A 17,552-nucleotide genomic window follows, 5' to 3' on the forward strand; every position below is an offset into this window, starting at 1 on the left:
CCATCTGCTAAAGCTGGTTTACTATACGAACAAGTATAAAGGCACTTTTGATGAATGTCAAGTGGAAACCCCAAAATAGAAGTCACAAACATGGTCAGTTCCATTTACTAGACATACATATCCAGCACAGCCAGAATGAGGCACAATTTTATTTGTGCCACACTACCATTCTACTTCATTCTACTCTTCCAGAAGTATACTTTAGAAAGCCTATTGTTCTTCAATGGCTTACAAGCTTGTTCTTAACTCTAGCAGATAAAGGTGATTCCCATCTTGTGTCACACAGTTAAGGTCTTAGTCTGTGCTACAAAATAGATATAACACAACCAAAAGACAAGTGGATTCCCAGGCCTGAAGACTGTAGAATGTTAAAATCAGAAAAAGTCTCAATGGACTCAACATGCCAGTCAGATTAATGCATTGATTGCCGTTTAAAAATATTCAGGGACTGGCCATTTTTTGAATATAATTCTCTGACATATAAGGACAATTCCTGAGAAATCTTGAGAGCTGAAATGACAGTGGTAGAAAGAGGTAGAATTGCTTTGACTCGTACAGCAGAAGACTCACACAACCAAAACAATCAGTATGTTCAAAATTCAGATTTATAAATAGTTTTCTAGAACATATGTACAGACCTTTAAAATTGCTTACTTTTGAATAATTGTTGCATGAATATGGAAAAAGACCATATGGAGAACTTCTGGGTGTTACAAGCTCCACAAGATAATCTATGCTGCATCCTTCATAATGTTAATGATTTTCTCATCAGATGTGAGTCCAATTTACTTTTACTTTTTACTTTTTTTACAGATCACATTGCTTGCTGAATTCTCCCCCTACAATTTGCATATCACATAATTACCAGACCACACAATGTTCTTACTCATTCACACCAGGTATTCACAGTTCAGGGAACTGCTCACAAGAAGATGTCAAGTGGATCAAGAGAATTCACAGGCTAATGGCTTTAAAAACGAACACATTTTATAGATATATTTCTAAGGTGTGCAAGTGGTTGTGAGCAGAAATGTGAGAAAAATAAGCAGCTTCACATTCAATACAAAATATCTTCATTCTCCTTTGGTGACATCAGCTTTCAGGCTTCCTGCTGTCGGTCTTGTTTAGGTGATCAAAGCTACTTTGGAGCATAGAAAGGGAATTCTTCAGCTACAGAAATAAAATCCGACAAGAATTAGGCAGTGAATTGTTTCTAAAAAGAGATCTAATTACTTTTCAGCAGAACCAGCTCCAAGTTTGAGGGGACCCTCACTATGGGCTGCCTTCCCTTGTTGGTGTCCCCATGGGATTACGTGGTCTATTCTCTTCATATTTATTTCCACCAGACAGGTAGGTATTTGGGTACTGAAAATGAGTGCCAGACGGCTGCCATTGTAATTGCTTACGATGTGACTGAGTGGTAATGTCAACTTTGGATGATTGTGGGCAACTAAAATGGCAGTGACCCAGTGTTCACTGGGCTCTGGAAAATGGGCGTCAGGGCAGCAGTGTAAATAGCATCAGCTGCACTTGGTACTTGGGAGGCTGCCCAAAAATGCTGCTTTGTGTTGCCAACCCTGCCCCACACTAATAGTTATGTACTAACAGAGTGCTTACTACAGATGAACTGCAACTGTATTTTAAGGGATGGGAACCCAAACAACTAGGCACAAGTCATAAGAGATCTACTTAAATTGAATGCCAGAAATGAACTAGAGGACAACCCACCTAGAGATGTCCTAGTGGAAACCTGAGAACCCTTAGTTGTATGTAACATGTAACAACAAGCATAATCATTTTTCAAAATTGTCTATTGATTGGTCATCTGTCATGGATGCTTTAGCTGAGATTCCTGCATTGCAGGGGGTTGGACTAGAGTTGGTCTCTTCTAACTCTAAGATTCTATGATTGCAGCAGCAGCAGAATCTACTCTGAAGTACCTATGGGCAACAGAGTGACATGGGTTTCCTCATACTGTATCTGCTTTCATACATAAAAGAATTAAGCCCATTCTCTAATCTACATCTTACCAAATCTGAAATATGTGTATGAGGTTGTTGAGCTTCATTCAGTAGAACTTGCAATTCTTTAAATAATATAGTTTTTAAAGACATGTTTCCTTTGTAAGTTTTACTGGGATGCAAAGAAAGTTCTTTTTAATAAGGAGTACTGTCTCTTGATCACCTTTACTATTGTTCCATTTCATTAGCACACATGCCACAAACATACATTGTGGCAAATCTTAAACTTCAAAGCTTCCTTAGTTCTTAAATATTCATAGCAGCCCTGGAATTATCTCAAGCTCTTGAATATTAATATTCTCTTTCTCAAGCAATCTCAATCAGTTTTTTGTATCCCATTCTCACTAGTTAATACCTGAAAGCCTGAGGCCATAGCATCCAAATACGGAAGTGATTTATTAATTCTTTTATTAGCAAAGCACTAATCTTTTCACACATCCCACGTTTCGTTTTCACATGTACGGGGACCAAATAATAGAAACAGCAACACCCACCTGTTCAAGCAATGCTATAGAGTCCCTCAGCACTCCTTTGACATGCTGGACTTGATCTTTGTCCTGCTGGTGAGTTTTTTCTCTTGATGCCACATTAAAGGCTAAACTGAGAAGAGAAAATGCAGGGATAAGTTGCTGCCTTACAGTCCTTAAAGAATGTAGTCCCATTCTTTACTTTGCTTTCGCCTAATTAACACATTACTACCATGATCTATGTACATGTTTTCCGATCAGATCCCAGCCTTGCAAAACACTGCAGGGCTGGCTCAGGGAGGGCAGTGTGAGCAGCGCTCCCCCCAATGCACCCAGGGTAATTACCCCAACAGCCCCCACTCCCACGCTACGCCCCTGCCCTCCTCAGGTGCTCTTGCATGGCTGGACTGTGTCCTTGAACTGAATTGTAATCATGTCTTAATTGCCTGGACAGTGTTTATAGACGCCTCTGAATTTACCTACTGTACAAATGAATGAATTGTATTTGTTGCTTCACCCACTTTTGCCTCTGTTCCCCATAAGAGAATGCAGCCTTTGGACTGAAAAATATTCCCCATTCCGGTCATAAAACACAGGCTGAGCAGCTTCCCCAAAAGCCACCTAATGCATTGGTGTCTAAAGTGAGATTTGAAGCTGGTGCTTCTTGGCCCTCTTAGCCTCTGGGTAGACAAACTAAGGCCCGGGAGCCGGAGCCGGCCCAGTTGCCTTCTGGATCTGGCCCACAGATGGTCCATGAATCGCCGCGTGGATCTGATCGTTCAGGCTGTGCCAGTGCGTGTGTTTGGCGGCGCCTCCTCCCTCCCTTCTCCTGGCTTCTCCCTGCCCTGCCTAGAGCAGAGAGCAAGGTGGCTGGGATTTGTTGGTGCCAGCAGCAGTAGCGTTAGCTCTCGAGCGGCCGCCATTGTAAGCAGGCTCAATTCAGGCTTTGTTGCTGCCAGCCCCTCTCTGGAGCCCTTTCGCACTATCCCACCACTGCTAGCCCCTGCTGCTTGCAAGACACAGGTAAGCAGCCACTGGGGTTCGTCCGGTGCTGTGGAGAAGGGAGGGGAGAGTCGTGGGGGGGGGGTGGCTTACCTGAGTAAAATGTGTCCTTTTATTTAAAATGCATCTCTGGGTTATTTGTGGGAATTCGTTCATCCCCCCCCCCCCAAATATATAGTCTGGCCCCGCACAAGGTCTGAGGGACAGTGGACCGGCCCCCTGCTGAAAAAGTTTGCCGACCCCTGCTCTAAACTACACCAGCTCTGTAATGTGAAGTCAGCAAAACTTTTTTTGTTTTGCTTTGTTTTGGTATCTTATATTTGACAAATGAGGCATAGTTGAACATGAGGGTGGGGTGGGCAGAAATCCACTCACTTTACAGATCCTTCTTCCTGAAGCTGAACACGGTAAAACGACTGAGCTGCATGTTCAATCTTGGACAGTTTGAGGAACAACGTCACATTTAGCAAAACCAGTAGGAGCAAGCTGCAAAGAAAGAAAGAAACCAGGCTGTTTTTATCACTTTTTCTGTTTCATGTTTCTAGCATCACAGTAGTTAAGAGGCTAAACAGCAAGGATGGGGAAACTGTGGCCCTCCAGATGGCTGCTGGACTCCAGATCCCATCAGCCCTAGCCACTATGCCCAATGGTCAGGGCCAATGGAAGCTGTAGTACAACACCACAAATTCCCCACCCCTGCTACAGAGACTACCCCAGTAGGGAAAAGCATGTAAGATTAGAGAGGAAAGATCATCTTCATGTCAACCTTGGCAAGATGGTTAAGACTTTTCACTGGGCAAAATAAATTATAATATTCTCATTTTAAAACGTGTATTGAAAGGAGAGCTAGCATGAGAGAGCGTTGGCATTGTTCAAGCTACACTAGACCAGGGAGATCAAGGCTAGTCCACAAGCTCTCATCTTAACCTCTACCGGTGGGAAGATGAACGGGGTTTCCATGTGCTGCTCTGGTTCGCCATGCTGGCCACATGAGCCGGAAGCTGTACGCCGGCTCCCTCGGCCAATAAAGCGAGATGAGCACGGCAACCCCAGAGTTGGCCATGACTGGACCTAATGGTCAGGGGTCCCTTTACCTTTTACCATTTTTGCTAATATTCATTTTTGCAGAGCACTTTCCCTTAACATACTGCATTTTTTATGTTATTTTCATGAATATATGCATTTTAATTCACCCCCCCCCCCCAGTATTTGCATTTTTGCACCCGTTACTTAGCTAGACAAGTGTACTGTAAGATGTGAAGAAGTTTGAATTTTGAGGAATGGCTGTGTTTCAGTTCTCAGATTGTTTCAGAAGGTGTGGATTAGGGAGATTCCATTCTAAATGCGAACTGAATTGAATTCTCCCCCATTCCTGCTGCACATACAGTCACAATATATGTGAAAATCATTAGCGGGGGGGGGGAGCTGGAGTTGCATGCAGACACACTGGGATGAAAACATGAGGATGAGAGAGGGTCCCTGACTTTCATTGATCCAGTTTTCCTCAAGCTAGTGTCTTCCATGGGTTTTGGACTAGCTCCAAGCAATCCTCCCCCAAACATTTGGAGGGCACCATGTTGAGGAAGGCTGCCCTATAATCTTACAGAAAGATTCTGGGAGTCAGGATGACTCCCTGTCTCCACCTGCCAAACCAGCAAAGGATTATGTGTATTGTGACCAGGATATATTTCCTCTGAAGCCAATTCATCACTTGCACCTATATGTCAGTATCCTGCATGTTAAAAATGTGAGCAACTTGGAATTAATTTGACAATGGCTTAGGAAAGCTCCTTTCTGCAAAATCAACTTCCATGAAATTCACTCAAATGCCACCAGGGAAAAATGTTTTCCCCAATATGTTTCGCCATAAGAAAAATGAAGTCAAATTAAATGCCAAAAAAGTACTTACAAGATGCTCATTACCACTATGATAGTGATGGTCTTATTTGTAGCATTCCTTTTTGGTCCTATAAGGCAAGAAAAGCAACTATTAAGTCTACTGTATCCATCTTCTTAAACTAGATTAACTTCACCTGAACGTGCATCTTTTCTGAAGACTTTCCCCCACCCCTTCTCAATGGTGGAGCAGCTCTGGTTCTTGTCTGAACTGAAAGATGCTGCTCATGTTTGCAATCAAAATACAAATTTAATGTAGAGTGTGTTTATTTGACATGCACAGCAAGAAGTACGGTAGGCAGATATTCTTGTTGCAATGGAAGCTCCTCCAGAGTCGTAAAGGGCCTGAAACATCTACCACTACAATGTAATAGGCAGACTTTTAGTGTAAGAATAGTCTTGCATTAATCTCAGAATTCTACCATGATGGCTGCTGCATATAGATTGATTCCGCCTTGTGCACATACCTGTCCACTGCCCAATCTTCTACCTGCCTTTGCTCACAATTCCAGCCTACGTCCCGGTAAGCTGGTTTTTCTCTCTCATGGTTACACAATGAGGCCCTCTGCCAGAAGTTACAGGTGAGACCTACACACAGTTCTGATACCACACAAGTGCACAATTCGCTAACAGAGGTGGCAGTAAGGGAAGCTACTTTAGGACACTGACTTAGAAAAACCATCTAATCATCCCAAGCAGCATTCCAATATATCCTGATGTGTGTGGAGACCAGGAAAAGTAAAACATGCATCAGCTACAGAAAGAAATTTATGACCAAAGATAAATTCCATAGGCAACACACTCAACTAGTTTTCACAAATCAGAACCAGGAAATCATGTGATACCCACATAGGATATTTCTATACTTTGGTGTTCTACAACTAGTGCTGGTAAGCCTCTGGCTGGTCAACATACTCCTCCTCACTTGCACACCAAGATGTCCTCCTTTTTGTTATTTGCAGCAAACCATAATTTGCCTTTTTTGTCCAAACAGGCAAACTAGGGCTGGTGCTTGCATACAAACCAGGGTAACAAACTAGGTTAGGCATTAGATCAGAACACACCCATGACATTAGCAGTTGGACTGATTGCCACCCTAAAGATAAGGTCAGGTATGAAGCACACACTAGACTTACAGAATGACATCAGCACTGAATGTTCTCTTTCACTTGTCAACTTAGGTTTCTCTTGATGACCAGTTTCTACTACACTTCATGAGCTCATTTTCTTTCATCCCCATGGCCATTAAAACAAATAGCCATTATCTTGACAAATATTTGAGTGCAATATTTTTTGTAGCCACTAAGGGTAAGGGATGCGATTAAAGTTAAGAGTGTATACATTTTCGCTGAAACTGAATTGGCCACCCCCTCCCCACATCACTTAGTATAACACTGAGTAAAACCTTTTTTTAAATTCAGATTTCGTGTTCCGGCATGCAAGTATGCATCATAATTGCAGTGTATGTATTGACACAAACACTCTCATCTGAGAAGCTGGAGCACCAGTGAGTGGACTGATTAAAAAATCTAGGAGGCAGCTTAAAACTACTAAAATAATGAAAGGGATCAAACAGTTTTAAGGTTTCTGCAGCACACTCTGTATTGTTTTTCTCTGTATTATCTTTCCTTGAATGAAGCTATGCATTAGCAGTTTAGACTCATTTAAAGTTGCTTCGTTTAGTTCATTCACCCTTCTTGGAACACTAAACTGTGCCATATGTTCCTCAAAATAGTCATTTATCTTCTAAATCAGCCAGTACATGATCATATGCAATTGACTAGCATATGGAATTTTGAAAGGGCAATTGTGCAACAAGATGAGTTTCAATATCCCAGAAATTAAATGAAACTAAGTCTGATTTCAAAAGAAGGTTTAGATGGTAAGAAGATGGAAGGAAAACACTAACACATACATAGGCATAAATAATGAAAGTCATCCAGTAGTGTCTTGTGAATGACATTTGGAACATAAATCTCAAATACACGGTTGTGCAAACTGCAAAGGGAAAAAAAAACTGGTCCAATCGCCCCTGTCCTGAAATCTGCATATTTTGCACAGATCCCACAATGCAGCTGTAAGCACACATTAAGTAGCTGAAGACAAATGAATCTGAGACATTCTGAAATGTGAATCAATTTTTTTGCAAAGTAAAATAAAATACACTGTATTTACCAATAGGATGCTTTGTAAAAACGGGTAGCTAGTCTTAAAGAAATTTCCAAAAGAAAAAGAAGGCAGCTTTTATCATATGTGGTGGGCGTGTAAGGTAATAAAAGCATTCTGGGAAATGATATATAATGAACTGAAAAATAATGTTTAAAATAACTTTTATTAAAAAAAAACCCCAGAAGCTTTTCTATTAGGAATTGTAGGTACCAGTATCCCAAAGGACCAGAAAAGACCTTTTATGTATACAGTGACAGCCGCATAAATGTTATTAGCCCAGAGATGGAAAGAAGACAAAGTCTCTACCAGGGAAGAATGGCAAATTAAGCTGATTGGAATATGCCAAAATGGCAAAACTGACTGGAAAGCTCAGGAACCAAGAAGACCAAAACTTTAATAAAGAATAGGGAAAATTTGTAACCTATCTGGGAGACCATTGTAGGCAGATGAAAACATTAGCAGGATTGCAATAACACTTGTGATGTAGCAAATATTATGGACAAAATGGAGCGACTTAAAATATGGATTACTGAATAATATGCAGTTGAAAAGGTAGACAATAGGATCCACAACAGGGAAGGTGGGAAGTACATAGATTCAGAGGAATTTCCAAATATGGATATGCATTTTGTATTGTTATAATTTTATATTTGTAAAATCAAATAAAAATTATTTCAAAAAATAATAATAATTCCAAAGGCATCTCTGTGCAGCCAATTCCTACACCGACAATTCAGCACTATAGCACTGAACCTGGAAGCATCGGAGACGGTACCTGCGGGAAAAGGCACAACTTTGCATAGGAGCTGTGTGTGAGCTGCACAACCACCACCCTTGTGTTGACTGTACCAGCCTGCATGTACCTCAGAGATGCCATATTTGGAGAGGCAATGAAACTGAATGAGCTATGCAGAGGTGCTATATAATGCATGGCTCTCACGCGAGCACATCCCTGGAATTCCTTTGGCTTAAGTTAATGGTCAAAACCAATACTCCTGCTTGTAGTACCCACCTCCATCACCACGGGAAGGTGCACCTGTCTCCCCCGAAGAGTACTGTGAAGAACGTTTAGGAAGTATCTCTCCCACATTCCTTTGTAAAGTCCACCTCCTCCTCCTCAAAACACCAAGTTTCACTGGATCCTCTACAGGTTTGTTTATTTCATATTCTTCCATTAGCAATTCCGATTCTGCAATGGAACAACATCCTATTTCTTACTCAGTTTTCATTTTATTTTCACTCAGAAATTCACAACACTCTATACTGACATTTTCCAGGATATTTGAAAGGTGGTCTTTGACTGGAGGGGGGGGGAGGAAGCACATGATGCATTGGGAAACCCAAATGTTACATTCAAGACGTCACGTGGAGAGACAAACCAGTAAAACAGTTATCAGGTGCTGGCCTTATTTAAAAAGGGAGTGGGGAAACCAACAGTGAGCAAGGCTGCATTCACCAGGCAGTTTATTAGTATACATAAAAATGAGCAGGCTGGTCTACCTGCAACAAGTAATGCTTTACTGCGGTGCATGGGAAATAATTTATCAGAGCCTAAATAAGGTTCTGCTACTGCCCTACTTTCAGGTTATCACAAACAGTTGGTTGAAAGTGAAATAACAGTGTTCTAATGATGCGATGTACAGTGGTACCTCGGGTTAAGTACTTAATTCATTCTGGAGGTCTGTTCTTAACCTGAAACTGTTCTTAACCTGAAGCACCACTTTAGCTAATGGGGCCTCCCGCTGCACCGCTGGAGCACGATTTCTGTTCTCATCCCGAAGCAAAGTTCTTAACCCAAGGTACTATTTCTGGGTTAGCGGAGTCTGTAACCTGAAGCGTATGTAACCTGAAGCATATGTAACCCGAGGTATCACTATAGATATACTATGAAAGACAAATGAACAGCTTAATGCCGAGTTTTGATGCTTCATTTTTGACCTTATCTTCCAATGGTACTCGATGGGTCACTGCATAAGCAGTGTTCAAGAGCAGACACATCTGCTGGAAGGCTACCAAAAGGTAATAAATAAAGTTAAGAAACAGTCTTTAAACTGTTTCTAAAAGCTGGGAAGGTCCAAGGCTGTTCTAAAGAATAATTCTTGTGAAAATCCTGCAAATCGCACCACCACGTAGAACTATGCAGTGCTATCAAATATCACAGCTATGAATGCAATTTGGAATCATCAGCAAGGAGGAGACACAGCACTTACCAAGTTGCTTAAAGTTTTCTCCTATCCCACCCCATGTGTTTTTCTCTATTATATTCTTGACAAGCCCCCATGGTTGCTTTCTGTATTTCACATCTGAGGAGATCCTGCAGCAAAAAGAATAATAAGGTTAGCAACTGACTGCAATACAAGGAACATTAAGGACAGAGGCATGCTTTTCCACCCACTATGAGAGCAATTTTGTCGGTCTTTGCAGCTCAAAACAACAAGCTGTGTACATGAGGCAAAGGCATGGTCACTAGGTAACACCTTCTTCACCCATGGCGGTAGCCAAAAGGAGGAGATGCATAGAAGACTTGGTCTATGCTGAACACAGTACTGTACTTTCGAGTGCACACACACACTGGCTTTAAAAGGCTATTATAGATTACACTGCCAGCTGTAACCTGATGATGAACTCTACTGAAAAGGCAGTTGGAGAAAGCTCACAACACATGTTTATAGGTCTGTTCAATACCCTGGCAAAAATAGAAGCAAAGAAACAAGTAAACGCCTGTTTCTATCAACAGATCGTTTTCCAACTACCAAAGTAAACAGGGAAGAGAATTTGTGCAAAAGAAATTTGTGCAGAAGAACCAGTTTTACCAAACCGAGTGCAGTCGTTTTTGACTGCCTCCAGTTTCCCCATTTAACAATGCAAAATGCCTCACCGTAGTCTGCACTTCTGGCTGGACATGCGAACAATACAATAACTATACACGGTGTAGAAGTAATCGTGGTAAGGTACATCGTGTGTCACCACCTCTGTGTCTATCCGATAGCAATGATCTTTGTGGCTCCGTTTATGCAGGACCTATTAGAAAAAATAAAGAAGATTTTTTAAGATTATAGTTCAAAAATAATTTAAATAATGACTTTATGCATGCAAAAACATTTTCCCCCTCACCATATTGCAATAAACTTAAAACAGCTGAAACAAAAGCATGCTTAAAATGTCACCCCACAATGGCTTGCTTTGCATGCAACACTAAGACCAGGCATAGGCAAACTCCGTCCTCCAGATGTTTTGGGACTACAACTCCCATCATCCCTGACCACTGGTCCTGTTAGCTAGGAATGATGAGAGCTGTAATCCCAAAACATCTGGAGGGCCAAATTTGCCTATGTCTGACTAAGACAAACCATGGTTAAGTACAAATAAGGAGTTTAGCCTTATGTCGGAACCAATGTTTGTCTCTCCCAGAGAAGCCAAGAACATACCTTGTCTACAGCTCATGGTTTGTCTGAAGTGAGACAAACCATCAGCCCAGGTTTAAATATAATGCTAAGCCAAACCTTGGTTTAGCCCTGGGAAGCACAGAAGTAGCAGGAATGGGGAGAATTAAAGTGGCCATGATTTTTGCTGTGAGTACCTGCACACTCATTCATTCATACTTACACATGGTCTATCTTAGTACAGTCATACCTCGGGTTGAACGTGCTTCGGGATGAGAGCGTTCGAGTTGCGCTCTGTGGCAACCCGGAAGTAATGGAACGCATTACTTCCAGGCTTCGCCGCTTGTGCATGCGCAGATGCTCAAAATGATGTCACGCGCATGTGCAGAAAAGCAGCGTGCGCAGACGTGCCGTCGCTAGTTACGTTTGCTTCTAGATGCGAACGGGGCTCCAGAACAGATCCGGTTCGCATCTAGAGGTACGACTGTATTACGTACAATCCCAGCCAATATATAGGCTGAGATAAACATAAATGATAATCTATTTCAAAATAAACTATTAAACAGGTATTCTTAATTTGATTATTGAAGTATTTCATTATTACCCTTTACTTCATTTTGAAACAAAGATACACCAATACTAACTTGAATCTACAAAATTCAATAAAACATGCTCACTTGTCAATAAAATGGATCCATTATTAAGCTTTCCTCTTGTTCTTACGTATTTTGCCCATTTGGCCATTGCTATAGGATCCCACACCTTTACAAACTTGGTGTTTTAGGCAACTTCCATACTTGGCATAACTTATAACATAGTTGGCATAAACTAATAACCCCCAACAGAGTTTTGTACCTGCTTTTCTGTTGCAGTCGTGAATTTTCCAACAAGTGGATTGTTGAGCCCAATAGTGTACGTCATGGTCCTCAGCTGATTGCCTCCAATGTCTCTGTTCCAAGGGGTTGTTACAGCATCTAGACCCAAAACATGTAATCAATCATGTCTAGCCATTTACACATATCATCTTAATCCTTAAACTTGTTGAAAGTGACTGGAGGAAACAAAACTACCCAGGAATCATAGGTAACTTGTCTTACGCCTTGCATCTCCATGTGTGTAAAATGAGTTAAAATATGCAGCCATCAAGATATAGTCATTTCTGATAAACAATAATGAGTTTTTGGTCACTGGTTGCAATATGTATCCATCTAACTATAGAACTACACATTATAAGGAGCTTGGATCTACTGTCAATAGTGATGGCCTATGTCAAGGTCTCTCCATAACCCAATCATCTGTAATTTATAGCAAGACTTTTCTGTTTCTTGACATCATTTTGTTGCAAATTTCTCTGTTCTCCCCAGTGGTGGCCACTTATGCGGAGTTGGGGTAGGTAAACACAGCAATATGAAAGAAGTAGGTTTTACTGCATGTTACAAAGGGAGAAGAAGTGACATAATTTGTCATCTTTGGTAGCAGCCCAAGAGGACAAGAAAATCATGAATCAGTTGAAGGGGATACAGGCAAAAATACATCACTGCTTCTTGAAAAAGGTGAATCCACTTGCAAAGAAGGAGCATCTACAGTGGGAAAAGCTCTCAAGGAAGGAGAGAATTCTAGGTGTTTACTTTACAGAGAAAACTATCATAAGAATAACCAGCATCAAATTGTGGTTTCACGTCACAGTGTGTTGGTCCCTAGGGTTGCCATACGTCTGGAAACCTCAACGACATGGCAACCCTATTGGTCCCAAATAAACAAACTGATTTTTCCATGAAAGGGTATAAAGTTATTTCAATGTAAATTTTAAAAGGAATAATACTTTACCTGTTATGTTTCTGGTACTAAAATATCTTTGCATGAAATGGGAATTAGTGAAAAGCATTTCAAACAGCCTATCTGCACCAATGCGGAAAACCCGATTAATAAAGAGTTTTCCATGGAGGTCGCTCTCAGGGAATGTTTCCTCATCTGTGGGAGGGAAGTGTACAAAGTAGAGGTCAGGCAAACAGGCGGCAAAACACAGTAAAACATACCCAAAGGAAAACAAACATTTCTTGCAAAATTCAAATTTAGTACACCACTCTAGAACAGTAAATTGTCTCTAGAGTAGACTTGTGAGACAATCTGCTATCTTACAAAGAACATAAGAAGAGTCGTACATGAACAGATAAAGCTTAAACGCACCCAATGCAGGTGTACAAGCAGGAATGTCAACACACGATGCCAAGCATTAGAGGAAAGAAGCATTTCCTTCATCTTACACCAAGGCTCAAGACTTTGAGAGAATGACACCTGGTAACTGACTCTTGTGCTAAACAGCAAGAGGATTGCTACTCTCTGTTCTCTGTTAGGTTTATGTCTGCCAGTTCAGCTTGGCTGGGGAGAGAGAGACTGAGACAGAGAGAAATTAAGCTCAGAAGTACTGTGATTACCTTTAATGCCCTTAGCAATAGTGTACTGCATATGGAATCAAGCTACATAAAGGGCTGCCTAAATCCATATGAACCTGCCAGGGATTTGAGAACAGCTACAAGGGCTTGCCTCATTTGCCCACCAGGAAGGAAGGTTAAGCTGACAGGGACAGGGGGCAGGACCTTTTCTGCAACGGCTCCATGGCTATGAAACTCCCTTCCCTAAGATATACCACTCCTTGGTAGTGTTCAGATGGACTCTTAAAACTTTTTTATTATTATAAAGTATTGTTTTTAGGCAGTAGTCTTAATTTATAAACTTATACTGATATGGCTGACCGTAATATATTTGTGTTTTTTTAAAAAAGGATGTTATTATTACAATTACAGTGGTACCTCAGGTTAAGTACTTAATTCGTTCTAGAGGTCCGTACTTAACCTGAAACTGTTCTTAACCTGAAGCACCACTTTAGCTAATGGGGCCTCCTGCTGCTGCTGCGCCGCCAGAGCACGGTTTCTGTTCTCATCCTGAAACAAAGTTCTTAACCCGAGGTAATATTTCTGGGTTAGCGGAGTCTGTAACCTGAAGCGTATATAACCTGAAGCGTATGTAACCTGAGGTACCACTGTATGTTGTTTATGTTTTATATGTTTTGTATTGTTTTCACACACAGTGAGGGGGAATATAGGCAATGGCATGATAGCAGCACTGTGTGTAATATTTAAGAGTGAATAAATAACTACTGAATTGATTCTCATTCTCCAAAAGTAAAGTAAAAGTTAAGTCAGACCTAACATATTTTGGTGATGAGGGGAGAAAAGAAAAGAAGAGCAAGAGTATCCTTCATCTTGTTCTCAGTACTGAGAGAAATCAGGACTACAGTACAAAACTGAGATGTGGTGCTTGTGCAGTGGAGTCCATATAGTAATGACTGCTGAAAGCAAATACCACAGAGAGGAATCTGAGATGGTGCAATGTTCTCTATACTAACAATAGACAAGTACTGCAATATCCTAAAATATCCAGGCGTGGTAATTAGAGGCAAACATCGACCCACATGATAAATGCAAGTGAATACAATGAAAAGTGTTTTATTTTCCACATGATCTACAGTTCTGGCTGCTACAGAGTCATGCTCACTGCATTTAGAATCTAAAAAAGTATATCTATTCATACTAGCAAAGAATGGGGCAAGAACACTTTTGTGCTGTAATCAAAATCAGGAAATTAAACTTAAAAGTACTAGGGTACAGAATGTCAGTACGTTCATAATGACAAGGTGCACATGTCACTGGAGACTTTAATATAGAGATATGCCTCTTAGCCCACTAATCACAAGCAATTACTCGCTCTGTGCAGTTGCTCACACTGCCAGAGAGGTGTGTTGCAGTATAGAAACGAAAAGGAACAAACCACAAGGTAAGGAAATGTTTCCTGACAAGGTTCAGTGTTTATCTTGCAAATAATATTCCTTGGGTGGTTGTTGCTGTTTTGGTTACACATTTTTTTAAAAAAAATGCTTACCCTTATAAAAAGCTCAGCTGCTTGCAGAAAGGAGACCTATATAATGGCCCCTGGGGAACACACTGAGCCTGTGCACATTCACTGCATTCCTATATCCCTGTGATCCCTGTCAATGGGCACTCATGTAGGAAAAAAGAGTATTCACTAATAACCCTTCAGTGGATGACACAATATGGATTGCATCAAATGGTCTTCATTGGCAGAAGGCTCTTTGATTTAGCAGAGGCTTTCATCAATAGAATGGGAATTGTGGATTTTGTTGATTCTCCCTTTCCCTGCACCACCTCCCATGCTGTTCTGAAGGGTTTTCCAGCACTGGAGGAGATTGAAAGGCAAATTAGCAAAAACTGCCTTGCTGTTTTGTTGATGGCAGCTTCTGCTTGATCAAAGTGCGTTTCATTCAGCAAAGAGACACCACTGCATACAACACTTCATTTCAGCTAACTGGGGGTGAGTGTTTCGTAGCTATATTTAAAAGCTTTTCCTAGTACTTTTTGGAAACTAACTTGCATGACTGTTGAAATGCAAGGCAGCCTTTCACTCCCTTTACCCCCAGTATGGGCTAATCAGTCGCACACACCTGCCTGAATGTGCAGAATTCTGCTTTTGGCATGTCAAAGCTAAGTGGCACTTACTTATCTGGGCACACCAAAAGCTAATCCTTGCACATGGTAACTAGCAATATAACCATCTCATCTTAGGCCAAACACAGCACCTGGATGTCAGTGTGGACAAGGTTATTTTCTTAATTGCTCCCAACCACATGGTCAAGGCAAAGTTTCTCAGCAACACTCCTGAAGGTCTTTACAAAGGAAGAAGCCACAGACTGAACAAATCGAAGCAAAGACAGCCCAGCCTTGAATGCCTCTCTCCAACATCAGACTAAGGACATAAGAAACTGCCAAACCGTAGCTGTATATAGAGGGATGGCTGTGAAAATGAATAAAAAAAAATCCTTCTAGTAGCACCTTTAAGACCAACTAAGTTAGTTCTTGGTATGAGCTTTCGTGTGCAAGCACACTTCTTCAGATACACTGAAACAGAAGTTGCCAGATCCTTCTATATAGTGAGAAGGTGGGGAGGGGTATTACTCAGAAGGGTGGTGGGAATGGGAGATTGGCAGATAGCTGAGATGAGCCTGTTGACGACTCTTAACGACTGTAATAGGTCTTACAGGAAAAGGCAAGGGGTGAGAAGGTGAGAAATGGCTTAGTCATGTATAATGGGATAAGAATCCAATGTCTTTGTTCAAACCAGGTCTCTCCATGGTTTTAAGTTTGGTAATGAGTTGCAATTCAGCAGCTTCTCTTTCCAGTCTATTTCTGAAATTCCTTTGTAGTAAAACAGCTACTTTGAGATCTTGTATAGAATGTCCTGGGAGATTGAAGTGTTCTCCTACTGGTTTCTCTGTTTTGTGATTCTTGATGTCAGATTTATGTCCATTTATTCTTTGGCGTAAGGTTTGGCCTGTTTGTCCAATATAGAGAGCTGAAGGACACTGTTGGCATTATACATGACTAAGCCATTTCTCACCTTCTCACCCCTTGCCTTTTCCTGTAAGACCTATTACAGTCGTTAAGAGTCGTCAGCAGGCTCATCTCAGCTATCTGCCAATCTCCCATTCCCACCACCCTTCTGAGTAATACCCCTCCCCACCTTCTCACTATATAGAAGGATCTGGCAACTTCTGTTTCAGTGTATCTGAAGAAGTGTGCTTGCACACGAAAGCTCATACCAAGAACTAACTTAGTTGGTCTTAAAGGTGCTACTAGAAGGATTTTTTTTTATTTTGACTATGGCAGACCAACACGGCTACCTATCTGTAACTGTGAAAATGAAGTGAAAGCTAAAGCTGAACACTGCTTACATTTAGAATACAGTGGTACCTCCAGTTGTGCACGGGATCCGTTCCAGAGCTCTGGTTGGATCCCAAGGAATTCGCAACCGGGGGTGCTACTTCTGCACATGCACGTGGAACATAGAGCACTTCTGCGCATGCTATGAGACCCAGAAAAATACTTCCAGGTTTGCCGGGTTCACATCCTGAAGGATATGCAACCAGAGTTGTGCGTATCCAGAGGTACCACTGTATATTCATTTTAGTTCAGAGATCATTCAAACATTTTTGAAAAATAATCAGAAGTACTAACAAAAAAAACCCTTCCTGCCTGTGCAACACGAATCTTATCTACGTTAAAAATAAACTGTCCATATTCCAAAGCAACAGATTTCTGTGGCAACTAATACCGTTAAGTGACAGATGTACCATTTGCAAAATGCAATATTGAAACAAGACATTTCAGTCTTTGCCAATCTCACTTTTTATGTCAATATAGCCAAGCAACACAGTAACTCAAATTTATTGGAGTTGGGAGGGTTGTGTGGATCAGCCTTTCCCAAACTGGTGCTCTCCAGTTTTTGGAACTACACCTCCCAGCCAACATAGACGATGGTCAAGGATGATAGGAGTTGCAGTCCAAAACGTCTAGAGACCATCAGGCTGGGGAAGACTGGTGTGAATGCAATGAGACTGGCAAAACTTTCTGATGTGTTTTATTTATTGCCCATGACTACTTTTGTTAATGGGACATGGGTGGCGCTGTGGTCTAAACCACTGAGCCTCTCAGGCTTGCCGATCAGAAGGTCGGCGGTTGGAATCCCTGAATCGAGGTGAG

General features: G+C 41.3%; 1 protein-coding gene across 4 annotated transcripts in view; it reads right to left on the minus strand.

Annotated features, from left to right (window-relative positions):
- Positions 1-587: 587 nt before the first annotated feature.
- The window catches only part of GRAMD1C (GRAM domain containing 1C), a 63,319-nt gene continuing 46,354 nt past the window's right edge, over positions 588-17,552 (minus strand). For all 4 annotated transcript variants that reach the window (XM_081004322.1, XM_081004321.1, XM_081004324.1 and 1 more), the window contains exons 10-18: positions 12,766-12,909; positions 11,794-11,912; positions 10,434-10,576; positions 9,766-9,869; positions 8,568-8,744; positions 5,400-5,457; positions 3,866-3,976; positions 2,516-2,621; positions 588-1,170 (exon numbers count right to left, since the gene is read on the minus strand). In XM_081004322.1, the coding sequence (XP_080860448.1) occupies positions 1,093-1,170; positions 2,516-2,621; positions 3,866-3,976; positions 5,400-5,457; positions 8,568-8,744; positions 9,766-9,869; positions 10,434-10,576; positions 11,794-11,912; positions 12,766-12,909 (1,040 nt within the window). In that variant the 3' untranslated portion in view covers positions 588-1,092. The remainder of the gene's footprint in view (positions 1,171-2,515; positions 2,622-3,865; positions 3,977-5,399; positions 5,458-8,567; positions 8,745-9,765; positions 9,870-10,433; positions 10,577-11,793; positions 11,913-12,765; positions 12,910-17,552) is intronic.

This window comes from Podarcis pityusensis (assembly GCF_964106645.2).
Source record: "Podarcis pityusensis genome assembly, chromosome: 4".
Taxonomy (NCBI): Eukaryota; Metazoa; Chordata; class Lepidosauria; order Squamata; family Lacertidae; genus Podarcis; species Podarcis pityusensis.